The following is a 23,164-nucleotide window of genomic DNA, read 5'->3' as shown; positions in this document are numbered from 1 at the left end:
AACATACAAACAATCTGAGAACGTAGCTCAGTTGGTAGGACACTTGCCTAGCATATGCAGGGCCCTGGATTCAGTTCCTAGCATCACCAAAACAAAAACCACCACTAACACCACCACCTCAACAACAACAAAAAACCCACACAGACAAAGTGCAATAGGATATGACCACAAGGGTAAGAGAAGAAGCCTCATTACGACAAATGAACGATGAAAGGAGATTAAGACTAGTAAAGAAAAAACTCAGGAAAACTTCACCTATCTGAAGAAGTCTCATTATTTTATTTGCTTATGTTATATTTGTTCCATATTGCCCAGAAGCAGAAAGGACTCGGCAAAAGAGTGATGTCCCTGGGAAGGAGGGCAGTGGATAAAGTTGGGACAGGACAATTTCACAGTCATAAAGACCAAAGTTCTCTGTATATTTCTGAGTCATCCAGACTATTTTAGTACATGGCTTTTCCAAAGTCTAACAATGACCCATATTGATTGACTTTGTATCTTATACCTATCATACCAGATGAGATCAAAATTTTTAAACTGCATGCCAGGTATTTATGTACATATATCCTTGACATTTAAAAAAAAAGTTCACGAAGCATTTTGTTCATTCTACAGAACGCAAACACATTTTCTTGTTTAAAATTACCATAAAGGCCAATGCCAGTGGCTCACGCCTGTAATCCTAGCTATTCAGGAGGCAGAGATCAGGAGGATCACAGTTCAAAGACAGCCTGGGCAAATTGTTCATGAGACCTCATCTCGAAAAAAACCCATCAACACAAACAAAAGAGGGCTGGTGGAGTGGCTCAAGGTGTTTGAACCCCAAGTTCAAACCCCAGTACCGCAAAAAGCAAACAACCAAAAAACAAACCACAGACACTGGCATGGACATGGGGAAAAGAGAAAGCCTTATTCACTACTGGTGAGAATGTAAATTAGTGTAGCCACTAAGGAAATCAGTATGGAAGGTCCTAAAAAAAAATAGAACTTCCCTATCATCTGGCCATATAAAAATTAACTTATTATTTATAAATAATTTAATATAAATTATAAAATAAAATTTAAAAAAAGAAAATGACCATAAAGGTATCTAACAGTTTTTCCAGTAGGGCATATAGCTGGTCATGTCTTTATTTGATGAGAAAAATCACCTCTGTTGTGACTTACTGTATTGAAAAATCTTTCATAAACACTTTTGGAAAAATAATGAATGGAAAATGGGAATAATTATATTAGAAGTTATAAATCTGATAGGACAAAAATTGTTTTTTTGGTAGTTCTGGGGTTTGAACTCTACAGGAACTCTACAGCTTAAGCCACACCTTCAGTCCAATCATTCTTAATTGTTTTGGCAGCACTGGGATTTGAACTCAGGTCCTCATCAAAGTTGAGATCTCTTATTCAATCTTCATTTCTTTTGATTCTTACATGTCCACTACAATTTTTTTTCAAATGCCAAAAACCAAAAAGGTGGGTAGGGCTGCAGCTTGGTAGCAGAGTTCTTGCCAAGCATGTGCAACAAGCTGGGCTTAATCCACGGCACCTCCCCTCCCCAAACAAGCACATAAGGTGGAAGTCTGACGTCTGTGTTCCTCTGCTGGATGAGAGCCTCAGCACAGCTCCCTAGTGGCCAAGGCAGACGCCTCTCTTATTCTGCAGAGCTCCAAGCCCATTTGCTTAATGCCCACAGGCTTCACTCACACTTGCGCAACCATGACTGGCTTTGACTCTGCTTTAAAGTCGACCCACAAACCAGGGCATCCTCGAAGTAAAGTAGGAGCTGAGCAGCACACTGACTTAGAGAAAAAAATTTGTTACTCAAAATGTAACAGAATAAAATACATTTTATCATGTTGAGGGACTGCTTATTCCTTTCACGTGAAACCAAATTTTAGCACACGTACCTGTGGAACCATTGCAACCCTCTGGTTTCTTTTGGGAGACTTTGTATTTATTTGTCTATCATCTTCATCAGAAAAGAGTCGACTTCGCTTTGAATTTCTGAAAGGCTATGATAGAAATTTTTAATTGAATGAAAACTTCTCATTTTTGTTCCAAAATACAATTCTGTATTTGGAAAATGCAGCTACTCAGATTCTCAGCAGTATGGAAGAACTAAGTATAAGCAGTACAAAGCACACAAAGCGAAATATAAATAATCTTATATTCAGAAGGCATTAAAATACACACTTCTGCAATTTGTTTACAAATGAAACACCTAACTGATGATTAAACTAAACCAGAACTCAACATGTCTGTAGCACAACGGCAGCCATGGACAGTCAAGACAGGAGAGCACGTTCTGGAAATTCTAGTTCAAAGTGTGTTGCTAATATCACTTGGGTGTGTTTCATGATGACTGCTGCAGAGGGCTGGGCTGGGCTGGGCAAGGACATTAGATCACTCTAGAAGAGTAAGCCTAAATATATACAATATTACAGCAGAATCTGCTGTCGGAAATTGTTAACCAAATTTCCATTTGTAAGTAAAAATACAAGATAGGTATGATAGATACTTGGTAACTATCTTTAGCACTTAGAAACACAGAATACACTGAAGGATCTGTAATATGAAAAAAAATGTCTGTAGTCCATCTTAGATTCAGAGGTTTCATGAATAGAGAAAAACAACCCAAGTAAAACTCACATCTTTTTCCAAAGGTCCTCCCACCACTCAAGACAGATCTTTCATGCCTATTTGGAAAGGAGACAGGTGCACAGGGACTATCAATATATGCGCAGCATGCAAGTGGGTCAAGACTAGATTCTGCACAGCACTGACAATTAAGTGCCTTCTGTTCCCTTCCCCGATTTGGGTAGAGAAGAGCAAGGGACTAATAGTGACAGAGCCAACAGAGAGCCTAAGTCCTTCATTCAGCCAGCGGTACAGGCTGTTCATTGTCCATGGCAGCTCCGGGCCTGTTTCATGATTGACCCTAAAACCTCCTGACTACCTGGCTGAGAGGGGAGAGAGAGGTCCTCTAATTGTTAGTCAAGCAATTACATGCTCATCTTGACTTCCTACTTCTAAATGCACTTATCCTTGATCTGTAAGATGTTAATACCTTGTCACTTATTTATGTTTTTTGCAGAGACCAGAGTCACATAAAACCTTTTGTATATCTAATAAAAGTACTTTGGAAAACTTGTATCATGCTATAAGAATTTACACACAACAATTATTCAAGTCGGCAACAATTATCTAAGTGTAAACTTAGTCCTTACCATTTCTACGGCAGGGCCTGCACTCCGGCCTTTCCACACGGGAGTTTTCTGTAAAGCACTGAATTTCTCATTCCACGTATTAGATAGGCTCCCCTCTGCAATGGACAGTTAACACTGATGATGTTTAATTCAAGGGACTTCACATTACAGACACTACCTCTTTAATAACAACACATCTGGATTATGTACCAAGTTAGAAAGAATATACAGATCATAATTTCAGTTCATTACAAATGAAAAAACCTCACCTATATTTTTATGTCCAGATCCCATAACAAATCAAAGCAACTTAAAAGTATTAAATTTCTACACTAAAACACAGAGCTTTTTTCTTTCTTTCTTTTTGGCTTTTACTAATTCTTCCGCTACAACTGCAAAGATCTCATAGCTTCTCATACAATTCTGACTGAAAGCAGGACATTGGAAAATGGAAAGGTCCCTTCTAATTTTGAATTTGCAGCACAGCTCTAATGTTTTTGTTTCCAGATGTGAAACTCTTGATACATGTAAATGAAACTAGTGTAGTGTTTCAGTTTTCCTTAATTCAAAGAATGCGTTTAGAGTTGTACTCAGTCAGGAAAAGCCCAATCAATTAATTGATTGATTGGACATGGTTTCATTTTTGTAAAAAGGCATGTTACTACAGAGAGAGATACAGAAGACTGGAACAGACAGACACAGGGTGATTGCTTTTATTCTGTCCTAGCTGCTTAGCAACATTCTCTAATTTTTCCTATGACAAAATTATACGAAGTATATAACTGTTTCTAAAAGAGAGAAACGGGGCTGATGGGTATAGCGTAATGGTAGCATGCTTACCTAGCACACCTAAGGCCCTGGGTTTGATCTCTAGCATAACTAACACACACACACACACAAAATAAATTTTTAAAAAGAAGGGGTTGGTAGAATGGCTCAAGTGACAACCTGCCTAGCAAGTGCAAAACCCTGAGTTCTACTCAGTAGAATCTTAAGAAATAAAATTTAGTGGGGTGCCAGTGGCTCACACTTGTAATCCTAGCTACCTGAGAGGCTGAGATCTGGAGGATTGAGATTTGAGGCCAGCCCAAGCAAACAGTTCGCAAAAACCCATCTCCAAAATAACCAGAGCAAAGGGGTTGGAGGTGTGGCTCAATGGCAACAGTACCTGCTTTGCAAGTGTAAAGTCTTGAGTTCAAACCCCAGTCCCACCAAAAAGTAAATAACAAAAGAAATAAAATAAACTATCTTAAAAGGGTTATTCTAATGTACTTATAAAAAAACACCAAGGAACATATTTAGGTTTTTTTCCTAGAAAAGCACTATTATTTTATTTTAGGCAACTCGCATTATTTCTTAGAAGACGAAATCCTTAAAAATAAATAACTATGCAAAAATATAGCTCAGCAAAGCTTTAACAAATACTTTAAATGAGATCTTTCCTGAATGTTCTGTTAAATTCTTTAGCAGGGCACTATAATCCCAGCTAGTAAGGAGGCAGAGACTAGGAGGATAGAGGTTGGAAGCCAGTTTGGGCAACAAAGTTCACAAGACTCCATCTTAACCAATCAAAAGCTAGATGTGGTGACTCATACCTATAATTCTAGCCATAAGAGGCGTAACTATGAGGATTGGTAGAGCACCTGCCTGGCAAGTGCAAGGTTCTGAGTTCAAATGCCAGTACCACAAAAACATACTTAAATTATTAAAACTCTTTAATCAGTACTTTTAGGAATTCTTTTGGGAGGGAAGGGTACTGGGGTTTGAACTCAGGGCCCCATGCTTGGTAGGCAGACACTCTACCACTTAAGGCACTTTGTGTTGGGTATTTTGAAGACAGGGTCTCTCAAACCATCTGCCCAGGGCTGGCTTTGAAATGCCATTCTCCTGATCTCTGTCTCCAAAGTAGCTAGGATTACAGGTGTGAGCACTGGTGAGCGTCCAGCTTAGGATCTTGCTGTGCTTTTCTTTTCAAGACAGGCTCTTGCTGTGCAACCCAAGCTAGTCTCAAACTCAATATCCTCCTGCCTTAGTCTCCTGAGTGCTGGGATTGTCAGTATGCACCATGATACCAAACTAGAAAAAAATGTCCTTAATTTCTAACAACTGCAGATCAATTCTCCTTTAAAAATATAAGAATTTAAAATTATCAATGAAAATAAATACTTAAAAGCCATGAGTCATAACTTAAAAGGAAAAGAGAAACAAGATATCCAAATTTTTTTAATGAATTAAATTTCTAGCTTATGATATACCTAAAAATGGAGTAATTCTTCCAGGCTAGTGGTTGGTTAACACCTGTAATCCTAGCTACTCAGGAGGCAGAGATCAAGAGGATCGAGGTTCAAGGCAAATCCCAAATAGTTCCTGAGACCCTATCTGGAAAAAACCCATCACAAAAAAGGAGCTGGTGGAGTAGTTCAAGGTGTGGACCCTGAGTTCAAACCCCAGTATCCCCCAAAACAACAACAACAACAAAAAAATGGTACAATTCTTACCTTTTAAGCTGACAAGGGCTTTTGCTGAGGAGCCTGTAATGAAAAATAAAACAAATCAATAATTACTTCATAATCAAAGTGAGAAGAAAAAACCCCTTGATTTAGTGGTAAAGATGATCCATTTAGTTTGAGCAACATTGAAATGATGGTTGCATATTCAACTAGAAATAATAGGAATTTAAACTACAGCCCTCAGATAGGGTAAGGTAGAACTGGGCAGAGACGTTGGGACTGTTGTGAGAACTGGAAGCCATGCAAGAAAGGAAAATGTAGAAAGAGAGAGAAAATGAGATAAAGACAGATTTTTTTTTTTTTTTTTTTTTTTTTTTTGTGGTATTGGGGTTTGAACTCAGGGTCTGTACCTTGAGCCAATGATGGGTTTTTTTCGAGATAAGAGTCTCTTGAGCTATTTGCCCAGCCTGGCTTTGAACCTCGATCCTCCTGATCTCTGTCTCCTGAGTAGCTAGGATTACAGGTGAGCAAGAGTGCCTTTAAGTGAGGATCAAAAATTACTTCTGAGCCTGTAAGTGCCTTGAAAGTCTAGAACACAGGTCTGCACATCACTGAAGATCCATGCTGGAAGCACAGCCAAGCAGGGCGAGCAGAAATGGAGGAACCTGAGTGCATACTAGAGTAATAGGAAGCTCTCCCTGCATGCAGAATCGCTGTATTAATAAAGATCTTCGGGAAGCGAGGGGGTAAAGGGGGAGAGGGAAGGGGTGGGGTGGTTAAGGGAGGGGGCGGGGGGGGAGGGGAGAGAAATGACCCAAACATTGTATGTATATACGAATAAAATTTAATTAAAAAAAAAAAAGATCTTTGGGGAGCTGTGGCAATAACCCTCTTTGAGAAACACTGGGCTACGGGTTCTGTAGTGAAGAGAGGATAGGCTCTGTGGGAGAGGAGAGTAAGAGAATCAACAGGCTTTTGACGATTAATGCCTAAACACAGTAAGTCATGGTTGAGGGTGGTAGGGAGAAAATGCTTTAAAATCTACTAGAAAGCTTCAGACAACACAACTGCGAAGCAGCGAAGTAAACAGTGCACAAATTCATGTAGCTGTCAAAGAGAAACGCAGTCCGTCTGAGGAAAATGCAATAACCATCCATTCATTCATTCAGTGAGTCTAATGGTGCTGACCACAAGCCAGTTCCTGCTCCAGCGAGCCAGGAGCAAAACAGCCAAAGTCCCTGTTCTCCTGGAGCTGGGGAGACACACACAAATGCAGCCAGGTGGGATGAGCACTATGGAACATGACTGTGGGAGCGAGTGTTCATGATTAGCTTCTCTGGAAGGAGATATTTGAGCAGAGATCTGAAGGTAGAGGATAAACCACACAGGCACCCGTTCCTGTTCCATGTGCCATGAACCACATCTTGGGGACTGTGACCTCAACCTTTCTTTCCTGTTGAGAGGCAATACAGCTTCCTTCCACATGTGAATATGTATTTATTTTTTTTGGTGGGAATGGGGTTTGAACTCAGGGCTCTGCACTTGCAAAGCAGGCTCTTTACCACTTGAGCCATGCCTCCAGTCCACTCTGCTCTGTTTATTTTGGAGATGGGGTCATGCAAACTTTCCTCGGGCTGGCCTCAAACCTCAATCCTCCAGATCTCAGCCTCTCAAGTAGCTAGAATTACAGGTGTGAGCCACTGGCACCCAGTCAAGTGCTAGATTAAGGCTGGCTGTATTTGAACCTGGCTCTGCCAATTTCTTGTTATGTTATCTTCTGCAAGCTACTTAGCCTCTCTGTGCTGTTTCTTCATTTGTAAAATGGGAAGTAAATGAGTTAACATAAAAGTACTTAGAACAAAGTACACCATACATAATTTTCATACAGAGCTTACTGTTAGTATTATATTGATTAATCAAAAAGCCTATACAGTTAAGAACATGAATTTTACAGGCAGGTGAATACATTAAGCTAGAATCCTGCTCTAACCACGTCTGTTCACTCATCATTCAATCAGAATCCACTGAACACTTGCCGTGAGCACTGTTTTAGGAGCTGAGTTTACCCAATGAACAAGCCAGGCAAAGCCTCTACTCTCAGGAACTTGTGTTCTAGTAGAAAAAGACACACAATAAACAAGTACACAAAATAATAATTACGGTTTGTGGCAATTGCTATAAAGGAAGAGTTACTTTACATAAGATAGTGAGGGAAGGCTTTTCCTAATGTTTGAAAAGAATAAGCCACGAAGCCAGGTATGGTGGCACATGTCTGTAATCCAAGTACTAGAGAGGCAGAGGGGCAGGAGAATCAAATTCTAGGCCAGCCTGGGCTATACAGTGAGACCCTGAGTCAAAAACAAAACAAACTAAAAAACCAACTAGCCATGAAAGCAGGAGGTCACAGCATGTAGTATGGGCAGAAGAAAGTCCTGAGAAGTATTAGAATACTCAAGAAAAAGGTCACGGTGCTTGTGGAGTGGAACAGGAGAGTAGTGAGGGAAAACATCGTAAGTAAGCAGGGGTTGTGCATGGACTTGGGGAGTCAGGCATGGAGATAATCAGAAATGGACCAGGTAGTCACATAAACAAACAAAAAACCAACTGAGAAAGAGGCTCTAAGACATTACTCGGTGGTACTGAAAGACTGAAAGATTGCATAATCTAGTAGGAAGGACAAAAAACAACCCTTTGCAAGGCTTAAAAGCGATCTAAAGGATAGGCAGAGGTTAACTGAAGGGAGGAAAGAGGAGAGCTCCCTAGTTAGAGTACAGCATGTGCAAAGGCCCCAAGAAAAGGAAGCCTGGTGGTGTAAAGATGAAGAGGCAGAATGAGAGGAGAGGTACGAAATGAAGCTGGAAGCCTAGCGCTCATACCAGCAATCCTAGCGACTCTGAAGGCTGAGATCAGGAAGATCAAGGTTCAAAGCTAGCCTGGGTAAATAGTTCTCAAAATTACCCAACACAGAAAAGAGCTGGCAGAGTGACTCAAGTGGTAGAGCGCCTACCTAGCAAGTTCAAACCCCAGCACTGCCAAGAAGCAGCAGCAGAAGAAAAGAACCTGGAGAGGAGGGGAGCAGACCACCTATAGCTACTAAAAGGTTTTAAACAGGAAGACAACCTTGTATACTTTGAAAGGGTCCTCCTGGCCTGCTATGCGGGTAGGGAATGGATCAATGGGAGTCTGAAGTGTAGAGATAGTGAAAACTTGGGCTGGGTGATGGTAAGAAGTAGGTAAAATTGAGAGATTTATAGAAGACAGAAGTCCCAAGATTTAGTAAAGACTTAAACATGAGAAGTATCAAGAGGGCTGTGCCAAAGGTAATCTCTAGCTTCTGCTTTGCCAGCTGAACGCATTTGTTAAAACAGGAAACACTGGAAGTGTGGGTGGGAAGGGGTGGAATTACAAAGTGGATGTTGAACCTGTGAAGTGTGAAGAGCCTCTGGAGCATCTAAGAGGAGATATGAAATAGTGAAGCCACTTCAAGAATGGGCTCAAAGGAAAGATCTGAGCTAGAGATAGTCTCACTCATGTACAAAATCGAGTGCTTACAAGATTAAATGAGCAAATGTATATGTCATGCTTTGGGCGGCACGTGGTTCATGGTAAGCATTCATACATGACAGCTTTTACTACTGATCACGTTACTGTGGCCGATAGCTAACTTCCTTGACTAAACTTAACAAAACTCATACTTGCTATTTCTGGTATCAAATTAAAATCACTTCCTTTTCATGATCCTGCTCTCCATTCTAATTAATAGTGCCTACTCCTCTACACTCAATTCCAAGTAAGTCAGGTATGTATCTACTTGAGCTGTGGCACTGTGGAACAAACCCCGCTTTCAACGAAGCCGCATGTTGCCAGACAAGACTACACAAGCACAACCCTCCGAACCAGAGGTGACACAAGCACAACCCTAAGTCCCAGAGGTGACAGAAATGACTGGCTTGTACAGTCCGCGGGCGCAGTTGGAATTTGGACCTCGGTATGAATCCCAAGGCTCTACTTTTTCAGGTGACAAGCACTTTGTGCTAGCACCATCAACTAAACAAACCCTAAAACCCACAGATGGTCTACGCTGTGCCCTATCCAAAACAGTAGCCACAAGCTACGTAAATTTAAGTTAAGAAGAAATAAAACCTAAAATTCAGTTCCTCATTCATTCTAGCTAGCCCCGTCCGAAGTGCCCCATAGCCACATATGGCTAGTGGCTTGGCTATGGGGCATAATGGCTGGCCATACAGAAGCAAACATTGCCACCACGTCGCCAAGTTCTTTTGGGACTCGGCGCTGGTCCGTATCAAATTTAAAACACTTTGCATACAACTTTTAACCAGCTTGGCACCTTGATCGTTGGACTGCATGCTAACAACACAGGGCATCACAAGAACACAGCACTGGCAGTGTCGGCGGCTCTCATCACAACAGGGTCTCCTGGCCTTGTGCACAGACACGCCTAACAGCGACGGGCCTGTCGGCGAGACACGAAAACTCTGGCCAAGTGACACAAGCACACGGACTCCACGGCGGCAGGACCGCCGCGCGAGCCATGCCCCGCTGGCACCGCAGGCTGAGCCCGGGTCCCGCCGAGCGCGCACCGGGGCATCCCGACCCGGGGGTCACGCGGGTCACGCCCGCCCGTGTGCCCGGACGCATCCCGGCTGGGTCGCCTCCGCCCAGGTCCGCGGCCACCTGTGGTCCGCGGCAGGGGCGGGGGAAGGGGCCAGCCTGCGACGCGCCGGAAAGGCTTGCGGGGCGCCCGCACCGCGGCTGTCCCAGGACGGGACGCAGGCCGGCGGGAAGAGGGGCCGCGGCCGCCGCGCCAGCCGAGCCGAGCCGAGCCGAACCCCCGGCCGGCAGCTTACGTAACCCAACGCGGGGACGGCGCGGGGCCGCCCTCGCCCATCTCCGCCCGGGCCGCGGACCGCCTTCTCCGGGACGGGCCGGACCCCGGGCTTTCGGCTTTCGGCTTCCGGCCCCGGCGCTCGCACAGCCGGAGAAACGGACACGGACACCATAACAAAGGCGGCGACGCGGCGGCGGCCCCAGCGCGGGGGGGGGGAGGACCGGCCCGCGGGGCCTGGCAGCCTGCCCGCCTTCCCCAGGGAGGGACGCGACCGCTTGTGCGGGCCAGAGCGGCCGCGGGCCCGGCGGACGACAGGGACAGGGGCACCCGGGCGCTACTTACTCTCGTCAGGCAACTGGTCGAGCTCCGCCATCTTGAACGAGCCGCGCCGCTTTTTCAAAGGCTGCCCGCCGCGGTGCATTGTGGGGCGGAGGCCGCCTGCGAGGGAGGTTCGAATGCGGAGCCGCAGCCCGCGCCGCTGCCGCCAGCCCCGCCCCGCTCCTCGCTGGCCCCGCCCCGCAGGCCCCGCCCACCCCGCGCGGGCCGCGGCGCGCGCAGCCGCTGCGGGATGTGCGAGCTGGGTGACGGGAGAGGGCGGCGCGGGGAGGAAGCCCGCGGGTCCCGGCGCGTTGCGATGGGCTCGGCCGAAGCGGAGAACTCACGTCTGCAAGCCGCGTTTCCCCGGCACCCCGCGAGCGGGGCCAGCTTCGGTGCCGCGCCTGTCGCGGGCGGGGCAGACCCGAGGGGTCATCAGGTTGATCCTCGCGGCCTGGGCGCTCCGTGCATCCACACCTGACCGAGCGGGGAGTCACAGGAGCTTCGTGGGGACGCAGACCAAACCGACAGCGACGCTGCAGGCCTGGGTGCCCGCATCCGAGTGCAGAGGCGACACTGGATAAAAATCCATCCTATGGGGAAAGAAGCTCGGGGAGAGATTTCAGTCCCCGTCTGTAACGCTCTCCAGGAATAAACCACTGGTGCTTTTTTCTTTTCTTACCTTTTTTTAAACTCACTGTGCAGCCCAGGTGGGCCCTGGACCCTAAGTCCTCCTGCCTCAGCCTTCTGAGTTTTGGGATACAGGCGTGAGTCACCGTGCGTAGCTCCACTGTTGCTTTTCAAGTATGAATTTAACAAATGTCATTGAGTCTGAGGACCAGCCAGGCAGAGGACAGCAGAGATGGCTGCAGCACCGCTGGCTGCAGGCAGCCCTGGAACATCTGGCCTGTGTCCTGCACAAGATTCTGGCTGCTAGCTGTGTAGTCTCAAGCAAGTTTGTTTCTTGACTTAATTCTTTGCACCTTGGTTTCTCCTCTGTAAAATACAAGTAATTGCGGAGTTGTTTTGAGGATGAATGACTTCAGAGACCTTACAATGACTCTTAGTACATAGCAGTCAGCGGCCACTACCACCACCATGGGGCAGACACTCCACATCTCGGGAGGCGTGGGAGCCCGCCAGGGTGTGAGGAGGAGGCTGCATTGCTGAAGATGCCAGCTCGTGCCTTGGGTGAAGGTGCCACCATGCTGAGGCAGGAGGGCTCCAGCATGACCCCTCCTTAGTGAGCATACCCTGCCTGTGCTGCCTACCAGCACTCCACCAGTCAGTCCTCTTCCTGTCCACCATCCCTGCGTTCAGCACCTGGGTAGCAAAAGAGCTTGCTCACCCCCTCAACTTGGACTTGAGCTACCTGGAAAGGCACTCCTCTGAGGATGAAAAAACAAGCCTGAAGGAGGTCGCAGTGGGAGAGGAGCAGGAGTTTTGAGAGGATTGTGCTGGCCAGGGCATCTTTAAGACCAAGGCAAACCAGCTTTTACTCTGAGGCAGTTCTCATGCAGACAGCAGGGCTGCTGTTTAAGTCAGTATTTCAGGCCCTTCCCCCAGCAATCTGCGTGATTCTCCCAGTGGTCTGGAGTCTGAAGCTGTGTCCTAGGCCACTTACTTTGGTGCCAAAGCCAAGGTTCTTACTTTCAGTAAGGCTCGTTAGTGAGTGTTTATGAGAGGCGTCACAATCATTGGCTTACTCGATTCTCCCAATAACATAGCCATTTCTCCAAGGACAATGGTGACCAGGTGGCAGACTCAGGAATCCTGCCTAATCTTGTGCCTCAGTTTCTCCCTCATGATGTGAAGACAACATGAGTCTTAGTCCGTTTGTACTGCTTCAACAAAATTCCTTGTGACTGGGCAATTTAGAAACAGCAGATTTAGTTCTCATGGTTCTGATGTGCCTGTGTTGGCATCTGGCAAGGGCTGCCCTTGGCTTCTAAGGTGGAGTCTCGTTTCTGCTCAGAGAGTGAGCACGTTGTCTTCACGGGCAGAGGGCAGCAGAACGCTCCCTCAACCTTCAGCTCTTTTGTATGAGTGCTAAGCCCGTCCATGGGGCAGAGCTCTCAAGACCTGATCCCCTCCACAGGCCACACCTTTTTTTTTTTTGGTGGGACTGGGGTTTGACCTCAGCTTCATGCTTGCAAAACAGGCACTCTACCACTTGAGCCACACATCCAGTCAATTTTGCACTGGGAATTTTTTTTTTTTTTTTGTGGTACTGGGGTTTGAATTCAGGGCCTACACCTTGAGGCACTCCACTAGCCCTTTTTTGTGATGGGTTTTTCTCGAGACAGAGTCTCCCAAACTATTTTGTGCAGGCTGTCTTTCAATTGCAATCCTCCTGATTTCTGCCTCCTCAGTAGCTAGGATTAGGATTAAAGGTGTGAGCTCTGGTTATTTTGGAGATAGGGTCTTTTGAACTATTTGCCCAGGCTGGTCTCAAGTAGCAATCATCCCAATCTTAGCCTCCCAAGAAGCTAGGATTACAGTTGTGAGCGCTCAGCTGAGTTGCATGTTTTAAATACATGCAGTTTGTTATAGGTAAATTACACCTCAACAAAATTAATTTTGGAAAGGAGAATCGAACCCAGGGCCTCACACATGCTAACCATGTCTTGAGAGCTATTTGCCTGAGCTGGCACAATCATCCAGATCTCAGCCTCCTGAGTAGCTAGGATTACAGGCATGTACCACTGTCAAAGTGGGGATGAAATTTCACTTGAGTTTTGGAGGAGACACCATCATTCCAACTAGAGCATGTGAACGTTCCCAATTTATAGCATAGATGTTCTCCAGTTGTGTGTTCCTAACTGAAATGATGTAATTGTCTAAATGATCTTGTTGGCTTAAAAAAAAACCTAAAATTTGGATAAAGATACTAACTCATAAAAAAAAATAAAAACAACCCAGACGGGGCTGGGGAAGTGGCTCAGTGGTAGAGCATGTGCCTAGTATTGTCAGAGACTCTGGGTTCAGTCTCAGTGCCTCAGAAACAAACATAAAACAAAAAGCACTAGATAAAAATCAACCATAAAAAAAATCACAGGCTGGGTGAATGCTTGTAATCCTAGTTACTCAGGTTGAAGGCAGGAAGATTGAGGATCAAGGTCAGCCCAGGCAAAAAGTTAGTAAGACCCCCACCTTGATCAGTGAACTGGGCATGGTGAGGCAGCTCTGTGATCCCAGCTATGCTGGGGACGGAAGTAGGAAGTAATAGGGTCCTGGTCTGAGACCCTACCTAAAAAGTAACTAAAACAAAAAAGGGCCAGGGCTCAAAAGGTACTGCACCTATTAGCAAGCATCAAAAAAAAAGTAATGATGGCCGGGCACTGGTGGCTCATGCCTGTAATCCTCGCTACTCAGGAGGCAGAGATCAGGAGGATCGCAGTTCAAAGCCAACTGTGGGCAAATAGTTTGTGAGACCCTATCTCGAAAAACCTTCCACAAAAATAGGGTTGGTGGAGTGGCTCAAGGTGAAAACCCTGAGTTCAAATCCCAGTACCACAAAATAAAGTAGTAACAATTAAGCAGGGCTCAGGGCAGAGCATGAGCAAGGCCTACAGTTCAGTCCTCAATGTGGAAAAAATGGGCAAGAAACCCCATCTGAATAGACAGTGAGCTCATGGAGGGTGCAGAAGGTCCTTGTCACCTAGGAGATAAAAGCAAATCACACCAAGATAGCAAGCCTCACCCAGAGAGTTACAAAAAACAGATAGTGACAAGTGTTGGCAAGGATTCGGGGAATTTGGAGGCCTCCTGTGCTGTTGGAGGGCAAGGTGTGCAGCTGCTGTGGAAACAGTGTGGTTGTTCTCAGAAAATTGCACACAGGGATGCAGTACGATCCAGAATTCCATATCTGCAGTATGCCCCAAAGAACTGAAAGCAAGGGCTGCACAAACATACTTATTTGTTTATTAAGAGCAGCATTGTGGTGGGAGGGGCGCTGGGAGTTGAACTCAGAGCCTCAGCTAGGCAGGCACTCTACTACTTGAGCTACTCCACCAGCCCTGTTTTGTTTTGTGTTGGGCATTTTCAAGGTCAGGTCTCCTGAACTGTGTGACCAGGCTAGCCTCACGCTGCAATTCCCCTGATCTCAGCCTCCCCAGTAGCTAGGATTAGACCCATGAGCCACCAGCATCCAGCTTAATATATTTTATATATAAAGTGTTTGTAACTTTTCTACAGTAAAAATTTGTATCATTTTAATCATAATAGCCATTGAAAAAGTAGTGTATCTATGCCATGGAATACTGATAAAACGATAACACGGATGAATCTTGAAAACATGCAAGTGAAAGAGGCCAATTTTAGAAAACCACACATTGTGGGATTCCATTTACGGGAAATGTCCAGGATAGGCAAATCAAGACAGAAAGAGGATTAGAAGTTGCCAGGGCCTGTGGGTTTGGGAAATGGAGAGGGAGGTGCACAGGGTTTCCTTGTGGGGTGGTCGGAGTTTCTAAGGTTCATTGTGGAGATGGGTGCCACAGCTCAGTACATGTGCTAAGACCATTGACGTGGAAATTTTAAATAGGCGAATTTTGTGTGGTATGTGAATTAAATCATCCTAAAGCTGTGGGGAGAAAATCTCATTTTCAAACTGTCAGTCAGTTTTCACCACTGTAACAAATAGCTGAGGCATCAACTTACCAAGAGAAAAGGCTTATTTGCTTCAGTTTGCGGGTTCTAGTCCATGACTGCTTGGTCCCGTGGTGAGGCAGCACATCGAGGTGGAGCAAAAGCATTCACTTCATGGCTGGGCAGGAAAAGAGAACAAGGAGCAGCCAGGGTCCCACAACCCCCCCATAACCTGAAGGCCTCCCACTAGGCCCCACCTCTTAAAGGTTCCACCACCTCCCTACAGCGTCACCCTGAGGACCAGGTCTTTAAGTGCCCTTGGGAGGGGCACTGTTGACCCAAACCTCAGCACAGACCTTAAGGTTGGTCTCAATCTAGAATCTTGGCTAGTCAGCTTGTCCCAGATCCCTTTCTAAGCCAATTCATGAAATGGCAGAGAGGGCTCTGCTGTGCAATGGACGTGATAGGTGCAGACAAAAGCCCGACATTGAACTTGTCTGCCCCCACTCTCTCTTCTGCCAACATCCTACTCACTAGCCTGCAAACCAGGCTAGAAAAAGAAGCTGCTTTTCCTGTTGGGCCCAAGTGGCTGCAAGAAGAGGAAAACTGAAATCCTAACAGACTCCGTTTCTCTAGTATGACTCCTAGGAGGGTCATCAAATACCTGTTTCTCCTGAGACCCAGATAGAAGTATCACTTGGTGAGAGAGAGAGAGGTCTTTAAACCCGTCTCCGAGGGGCTGTAGTGAGAATTAAATGAGGTCGCTTATGTAAAACACCTGGCTCACATGCCAGCCCTTAAATATCAGCTTCCTACCACACTTTCCTGTGTCCTGCTTCCCTAAGCTGTGCCCAGAAAGGACTAATGCTGGTAGGTGTTTTCCAAGACACGGTCTCCAAAGCCATTGTTCTTGGCAAAACGTATCGGTGTGTCCCAGGTTATTTATGGAGGCCTTTCTGTTTTTTAGTCTTCATCATGGAGCCAAGATAAGAACAAGGTGTCCTTAAAGGAATAGCAGCAGACTGAAAAATAACGAACTATGAAAAAGTTATCATACATGATTCCATTGGAGAAAGGGTAGAGGGGCACTCTCAGTCAAACACACTCAACTGTTGTCCAGAGCTTCCAAATTGAATTGGGGGTCCAAACAAGAGAGAATGGACCCTTCCATGCAGAGAGGATCAGTGAGTTTGAACCCAGAAAGTTTCCCACTGGAATGTGAGGGATGTCCCTGCTTGCTGATTGTTTTCATTGGTGGTGGTGGTGGTAGAACTGGAGTTTGAACTCAGGGATTCACACAAAGCAGGCACCTCTACTGCTTTAGCCACACCGCCATCCAGAGAGATGTCCATGGGATGTGAGAAAAAACCTAAGGCTTGGATAGTCTTTAATTTTACTCTCTTAATTTGTAACTGGAGCTTAAGCTGCTTTTGCTGAGGAGTGCTGACTCCTTCTTTGGGCCTGTGAGCTAAATAAAAGCTCAGCTAGACAAGTATGCCCCTTTTCCACAGAAATCGAAGGAACAAATTGACAGCAAGGGAAATGTAACCAGGACTACAAAAGGAAGACACTCTTGGTGTAGCTGACTTGTGTGCTGGCCAGTTCACTCTGCTTTTCAGTCAAACTGACGTTTTGACTGAAATGTGCTACATGCTGGAGAGCCCAGGGTTAACTCCCTTTACTCTGCAACTAAACCAGGCAGTCGTCTGCCCTGTTCTCTCTGTGATCACCAGAGCAGTAAACCTGTCAGCAAAGACGTACAGCTTTGGAGAAGTGGCACCAGCAAACCTGAAGAACCAAGGCTGGCATCCATTATGGGACATGCATTTTATTATGTACTTTACTGAGCCACTGAACCCCCCTTTAAAAAGTGGACATTTTTGGACTAGAGGTGTGGCTCAAGCAGTAGACTGCCTGCTTTCCAAATGTGAAGCCCTGAGTTCAAACCCCAGTCCCACTCAAACAACAGGAGTAAAAACCAAACTTTTTAATTTTTTCATTTATTTTATTTTTTTAATTGTTTTATTATTCATATGTGCATACAACACTGGGGTCATTTCTCCCCCCTGCCCCCACCCCCTCCCTTACCACCCGCTCCACCCCCTCCCTCTCCCCCCCTACCCCCTCGATACCCAGCAGAAACTATTTTGCCCTTATTTCTAATTTTGTTGTAGAGAGAGTATAAGCAATAATAGGAAGGAACAAGGGTTATTGCTGGTTGAGATAAGGATAGCTGTACAGGGAGTTGACTCACATTGATTTCCTGTGCGTGGGTGTTACCTTCTAGGTTAATTCTTTTTGATCTAACCTTTTCTCTAGTTCCTGGTCCCCTCTTCCTATTGGCCTCAGTTGCTTTTAAGGTATCTGCTTTAGTTTCTCTGCGTTAAGGGCAACAAATGCTAACTAATTTTTTAGGTGTCTTACCTATCCTCACCCCTCCCTTGTGTGCTCTCGCTTTTATCATGTGATCAAAGTCCAATCCCCTTGTTGTGTTTGCCCTTGATCTAATGTCCACATATGAGGGAGAACATATGATTTTTGGTCTTTTGGGCCAGGCTAACCTCACTCAGAATGATGTTCTCCAATTCCATCCATTTACCAGCGAATGATAACATTTCGTTCTTCTTCATGGCTGCATAAAATTCCATTGTGTATAGACACCACATTTTCTTAATCCATTCGTCAGTGCTGGGGCATCTTGGCTGTTTCCATAACTTGACTATTGTGAATAGTGCCGCAATAAACATGGATGTGCAGGTGCCTCTGGAGTAACAGTCTTTTGGGTATATCCCCAAGAGTGGGTATATCCCCAAGAGTGGTATGGTAGATCGATGTCCAGCTTTTTAAGTAGCCTCCAAATTTTTTTCCAGAGTGGTTGTACTAGTCTACATTCCCACCAGCAGTGTAAGAGGGTTCCTTTTTCCCCCGCATCCTCGCCAACACCTGCTGTTGGTGGTGTTGCTGATGATGGCTATTGTAATAGGGGTGAGGTGGAATCTTAGTGTGGTTTTAATTTGCATTTCTTTTATTGCAAAAACCAAACTTTTTTTTAAAAAATGGACATTTTCTTTCAGAAGTAGGACAACAGAGCTTTGAGAGGTTGACTCTGCCTGTCCTGCTCTTCGTCTAACAATAGTAAGCCTTATTTCCTTTCCTCAAAACCCTGCTCCTTGTGAACTGGTTGTGAGGCCAGGGGACCCAGCTTTCTGGTACAATGCCAGTATTCTAGGCAATTTAATACCATGCAAATCTCCCAATAGCTGGTCAGCAAATACTTATTAAGCACCTGCTCTGTAGCAGGTACTAGGGTTCCAAAAATCTAATGTGAAATATCTGTCTCCATGAAATATCTCATGGAGATACAGACACCCCAAACAATTGCAGGAGCTGAGGATAGCATGTCATAGTAGCTAGGGTGGGTGGGGAGGAAAACAAGTATGTTCTCCTGGGGGCTGGAAGTACAGCTCCATGGTAGAGCTGGTACTCAGCAAGTAGTGCAAGCCTAGGTGGGTTATGGGGCACCGAGAATGCCTGGCACACTCTGGCCGAAGACCACGTGGCCTGTGGCAAATGTTCCAGTGCAGAGGCATGGTAAGATGACTTGGACTTTGCAGGACAGGAGGGAGACGATCTTGAGAGGGCAGTGGAGCTGGCTGGTCCTCGCAAGTTGTACTAATGCCCTGTGTAGGAATAAAGAAGAGAGGAGTTAAAACCTGAAAGCTAAGAGGAGCACTAGGGGCTCTTCCATAGCTCCCACAGAGGCTCTTGCTGCCTCCAGGAAGCAGCTAACTCAGGGCTTTGTGGTGACTGTCACTGAGCTGCAGAGACATTTCGGTGCTCAGGCAAAGCGGGATAATTATGCCAAGACCTGAGAAGACCTGAGACCCTGACCTGCAAGAAGGGGGCACCTGGGGGATGTCCCTAAAGGTTTGGCTCTGTAGACTCAGGTTAGGGAGGTGTAAGCACAGGGAGGCCTGCAGAGTGGGCCTCTGACAGACAGCAGGTCTCCCCTCGCAAGCAGTTTCCTCCTCCCCTGTGGGCTGCCAGACTGATAACCAGGGTTAAATGCCAACACACTTGCCTGAGGACATGTTGTGCCTGACAAATAAGGAAAGATACTCATTGTAAGGAAATATGGGCCCCAAAATGACCACGTGGAGAGGAGTGATCTGGCCAAGAGATTCTTATTGCCGGGTGGGAGAGGGAGAGAGCAGAGAGCCCAGCCGAGAGCGAGAGAGAGAGAGAGAGAGAGAGAGAGAGAGAGAGAGAGAGAGAGAGATTGATTGGTTAGGATCTTATGGTTCATGCTGATTGGAGGTAGACTTGAGGCAGGACTGTGACCTTGGAAAACAGAAGCTTAAGGATGCAGTAAGAACCGAAACCTATCGGTGCCATTATTGCCAACATTCCTCCCTTTTTTGTTTGTTAAGGAAGGGAGGCGTTGTGTTGTGTTCGCTTTGGCTTCTTCGAGCTGGCAAGGGGTGGCGTAAGGAAGGGAGGGTTAGTGGCAAACAATGTTGGGGTGCTGAGCCTCCTGATGGCATACACCCAGGCTCTGAAAATGAAGATTTCCTCTTCCCTGAAGTTGAGGAAGGTCCCTTGTAGCCATAGGTCATTAAGAGTCTCGAGCCAATCCTCCGACCTCCGCATGGTGGGTGTCAGCCAACTATCCTCGTGATTTGGAGAAGCTGGTGTCCCTGGAGGTACAACTGGTTAAACTTTTGATTAGCAGTAGCAGACATGCAGTATGATACAAGGGAAGAAGCTTAAGAATAGGAGAGCAAGAACACAGGCATCAGGATGGGCATTGGCCAGGAGAACCACTGTGAAATGTCGTTCCCTAGATAATCAAGGGTCCTCCAATTACAGAGAGAGAAACAGGTGGCCACACATTAGCTAAGACCCAAATAAGAATATTAGGAGGAGCATAAAAAGGTGTCTGTTCAGGGACTGCATACCTAGGAACCTAAATTCTGCAAAATCCTATAACTGCCAGGAAAGCTGTTGTTAGGACCCAGAATCCTATTCCCCCGAGAGACAGAGAGCCAGGCGTGAATGCAATCTACAAAGCAGAGTTTATTGGGCTGGCTAGCCAGGGTCGAGCTCCCACACGGACACGCAGGACGGTTAGGAAAAACACGACCCTGAGCCTCTTTAGGGAAAATCTTATATAGACCGCAGTGGCGTGCATATTTTCGTTATCAACATTGGGCAAGCAGGCAGAGCACATCTTGCGCGTACCTCACATCTTGCACGTACTTCACATCTTGCATGTACCCCCCGCTCACATTCCCCACATTCTATATGCCCTAACTGAGCCCTGCCGCATTGCTTATCTTATCTACATGGGGTGTTTGGTACTGGTTTCTCCAACAAGGGGGTTGGGGCCCGCTGAGACCTCCTATTCCTTTCATTCCCCCCTTTTCTTACGGCCTAAATTGAGGAATCATTCTCAAGGGGATGAAGAGCCTGATATTGTTGGCAGAGGACCAGAAGTTGGATAGTATTAATTCGACTTTTGACAAAAGTCATAAGTCGGTTTAGAATCCAGGGTCCTATGGTAACAAGTAATAGGATGATTATTATTGGCCCTGCCAATGCAGATAAAAGGGTAGCCAACCATGGGGACTGGTTAAACCAAGACTCGAACCAGCTTTCCCCGGCCTCTTTTTCTCGTTTTCTTTGTTCCAGGCTCTTTCGAAGTTTAGACATGGAGTCACGAACAACTCCGGTATGGTCAGCGTAAAAACAACATTCTTCCCCTAGAGCAACACATAGTCCCCCTTTTTGGAGGAACAACAAGTCCAGACCTCGTCGGTTTTGAAGTACTACCTCTGACAGAGAAGTGAGGGATTTTTCTAGGTGGCTAATGGAGGTTTCTATTCTCTCTATATCTTCGTCTATGGCTGCGCGCAGCGAAGACATCCCTTTCTGCTGGGTGGCCAAAGAAGCTATGCCGGTTTCTGCTCCCACTAACCCTAGGCCGAGTAGGGTAGCAATAGTTACTGTGGAAATAGGTTCTCTCTTTTTCCTTTTTTCAACCATTTTTGTATTCCAGTATGAATATAGACTCTCTTCCGAATGATAGAGGATGCGGGGCAGCACAGTCACTATAACACAGAATTCTTTAGAGCTGTTAAACACCTTAGTTGATAGGCACGGGGTGAGTCCAGACCGCGAGCATAGCCACCACCCATTGTCCTTTGGAATTACCCATTTAATAGCATTTCCCCAGGTAGAACTGGCGTTAATAACAGTACATAAGTCCCGTCTGTTCTTTGGCACTTTTCCTAAGCAGGTTTCTTGGCCGCTTACCTGCTGTATGGTCAGACCTCTCTTACGGTCTCCCCAGGAACATTGAGTAGGGTTTTCCTCAGATGAGATATCGTGAGTGGTGTTTAGCCCTATTGCCTCATAGAATGGGGGCCTCACATCATAACATAACCAACAGGAGTTAGTCATGTTAGGGTTGGTGTGGTTTAACGTCAGGAAGGCAGCACCCACTAGCTCCCAGAGGGGGTCTTTAGATGCGGTCATGAGACTGGGCCTCACCAGGGGAGGGCTGGTTTCTGATGGTCTTGGAGTTGTAACATTAGCCCGGGCTATGGTTGAGGGAAGGTGATGAGCTGTGGAAGGTCGGGGAGGTGGCTTTACATAGGGTGGCCTAAGTACCTTATTAGGGCCTATTGTTAGAGTAGAGACTGGTTGTCGCACACGCCGCAAAGTAAAAAGGGCTCCTGGATGATTTGTTTTGTAGAGTCTGACTCCCCAGGATTTACCCAATTCCCAATTCGTTGCCTTTTTTCCTAAATCAGTGAAATTTATCATAATGGGATTACAATTGGGGGGAGTTGGGCATCCCTTATTTATAGGTCTAGGTTGGTGGTATGTAATGCCAGATTGAGAGACTCTACTTAACTGAATAAGGTCCCCCTGTTTGGGGGGTGGCCACCATATGTCCCCTGAGCTCTCACAACCCCATGACTTACAATAATAGTCTGCGATTCCTCCACATTTTTTTCTGTGGTTGGGTTGGGGAGCGGGGCAGACATAGAAGTAACTTTGGCGCAAATCCCATTGTCCCCTGCCAGTGAATAAGGCCCTTAAGTCAAAGTATAATTCTGGGAACCAGGTGCTGGGAGGGGTCACCTTGGAGGTCTGGTTAAGAATGTCTCCTGTGGATACATCTACAATCATCCAGGTCAGGTTAAAAGGTTGATGTGGATTTGTATGCCCCCAGCAAGTGGTGGACAGGGTTAGAAAAAGGAATAAAGTTACCGAGGTCCAGTATGAAGTTTGAGTTTGAAAAAATTTTCCTTGTGGTGGGACATCCTTCTTGTTGGCAGGAAGCCTTTCTTCATAGCTACCAGATCTGCCGGTCTGATGTGGGTGTAGTGGACCCAGGTGATAATCCCATTCTAGGAGGGCTGCGGAGCATCTGGAGTGTTCTCGTTTTTCGGAGCATCCCGTATCAGCTGGAGCTTGAGTGGGTTTGTTGTATGCTTCCATGCAGACCAATTTTCCTGTTTTTTCTCCGGAGGGTGAGCCCGTCTTACATGGGAATGGTGTACCCATGCTGCAATCCCGTCGACCTTGAGGGCGGTAGGGGTAGTAAACAGTACAACATAAGGTCCTTTCCATCTAGGCTCTAGGGTTTTGGACTGATGTCTTTTAACCCATACCATATCCCCCGGGACTATGCCATGCTCCGTGTTCGGGGTCCTCTCTGCAGTATGGTACGCTTGAATTAGGGGCCA

The 23,164-nt window shown here is 46.1% G+C and overlaps 1 protein-coding gene and 1 long non-coding RNA gene across 2 annotated transcripts in view; both read right to left on the bottom strand.

Annotated features, from left to right (window-relative positions):
- The window catches only part of Lin9 (lin-9 DREAM MuvB core complex component), a 57,739-nt gene extending 46,781 nt beyond the window's left edge, over window positions 1–10,958 (bottom strand). Inside the window, exons 1-4 of the mRNA XM_020171522.2 lie at window positions 10,845–10,958; window positions 5,702–5,734; window positions 3,225–3,319; window positions 1,905–2,009 (exon numbers count right to left, since the gene is read on the bottom strand). Coding sequence (XP_020027111.1) covers window positions 1,905–2,009; window positions 3,225–3,319; window positions 5,702–5,734; window positions 10,845–10,923 — 312 coding nt within the window. The 5' untranslated portion in view covers window positions 10,924–10,958. The remainder of the gene's footprint in view (window positions 1–1,904; window positions 2,010–3,224; window positions 3,320–5,701; window positions 5,735–10,844) is intronic.
- A 135-nt stretch (window positions 10,959–11,093) lies between these two features.
- Window positions 11,094–16,325, bottom strand: LOC141413996 (uncharacterized). Its single transcript, XR_012439120.1, has 3 exons — window positions 16,072–16,325; window positions 15,480–15,585; window positions 11,094–11,813 (listed from the first exon to the last, which is right to left on the bottom strand). It is a non-coding gene; the product is annotated as an uncharacterized lncRNA (long non-coding RNA).
- Window positions 16,326–23,164: the final 6,839 nt, after the last annotated feature.

Source organism: Castor canadensis, chromosome 11 (assembly GCF_047511655.1).
Source record: "Castor canadensis chromosome 11, mCasCan1.hap1v2, whole genome shotgun sequence".
NCBI lineage: Eukaryota > Metazoa > Chordata > Mammalia > Rodentia > Castoridae > Castor > Castor canadensis.
Note: the sequence above shows the minus strand (reverse complement) of the source record. Positions and strands in the feature narration are given on the sequence as shown.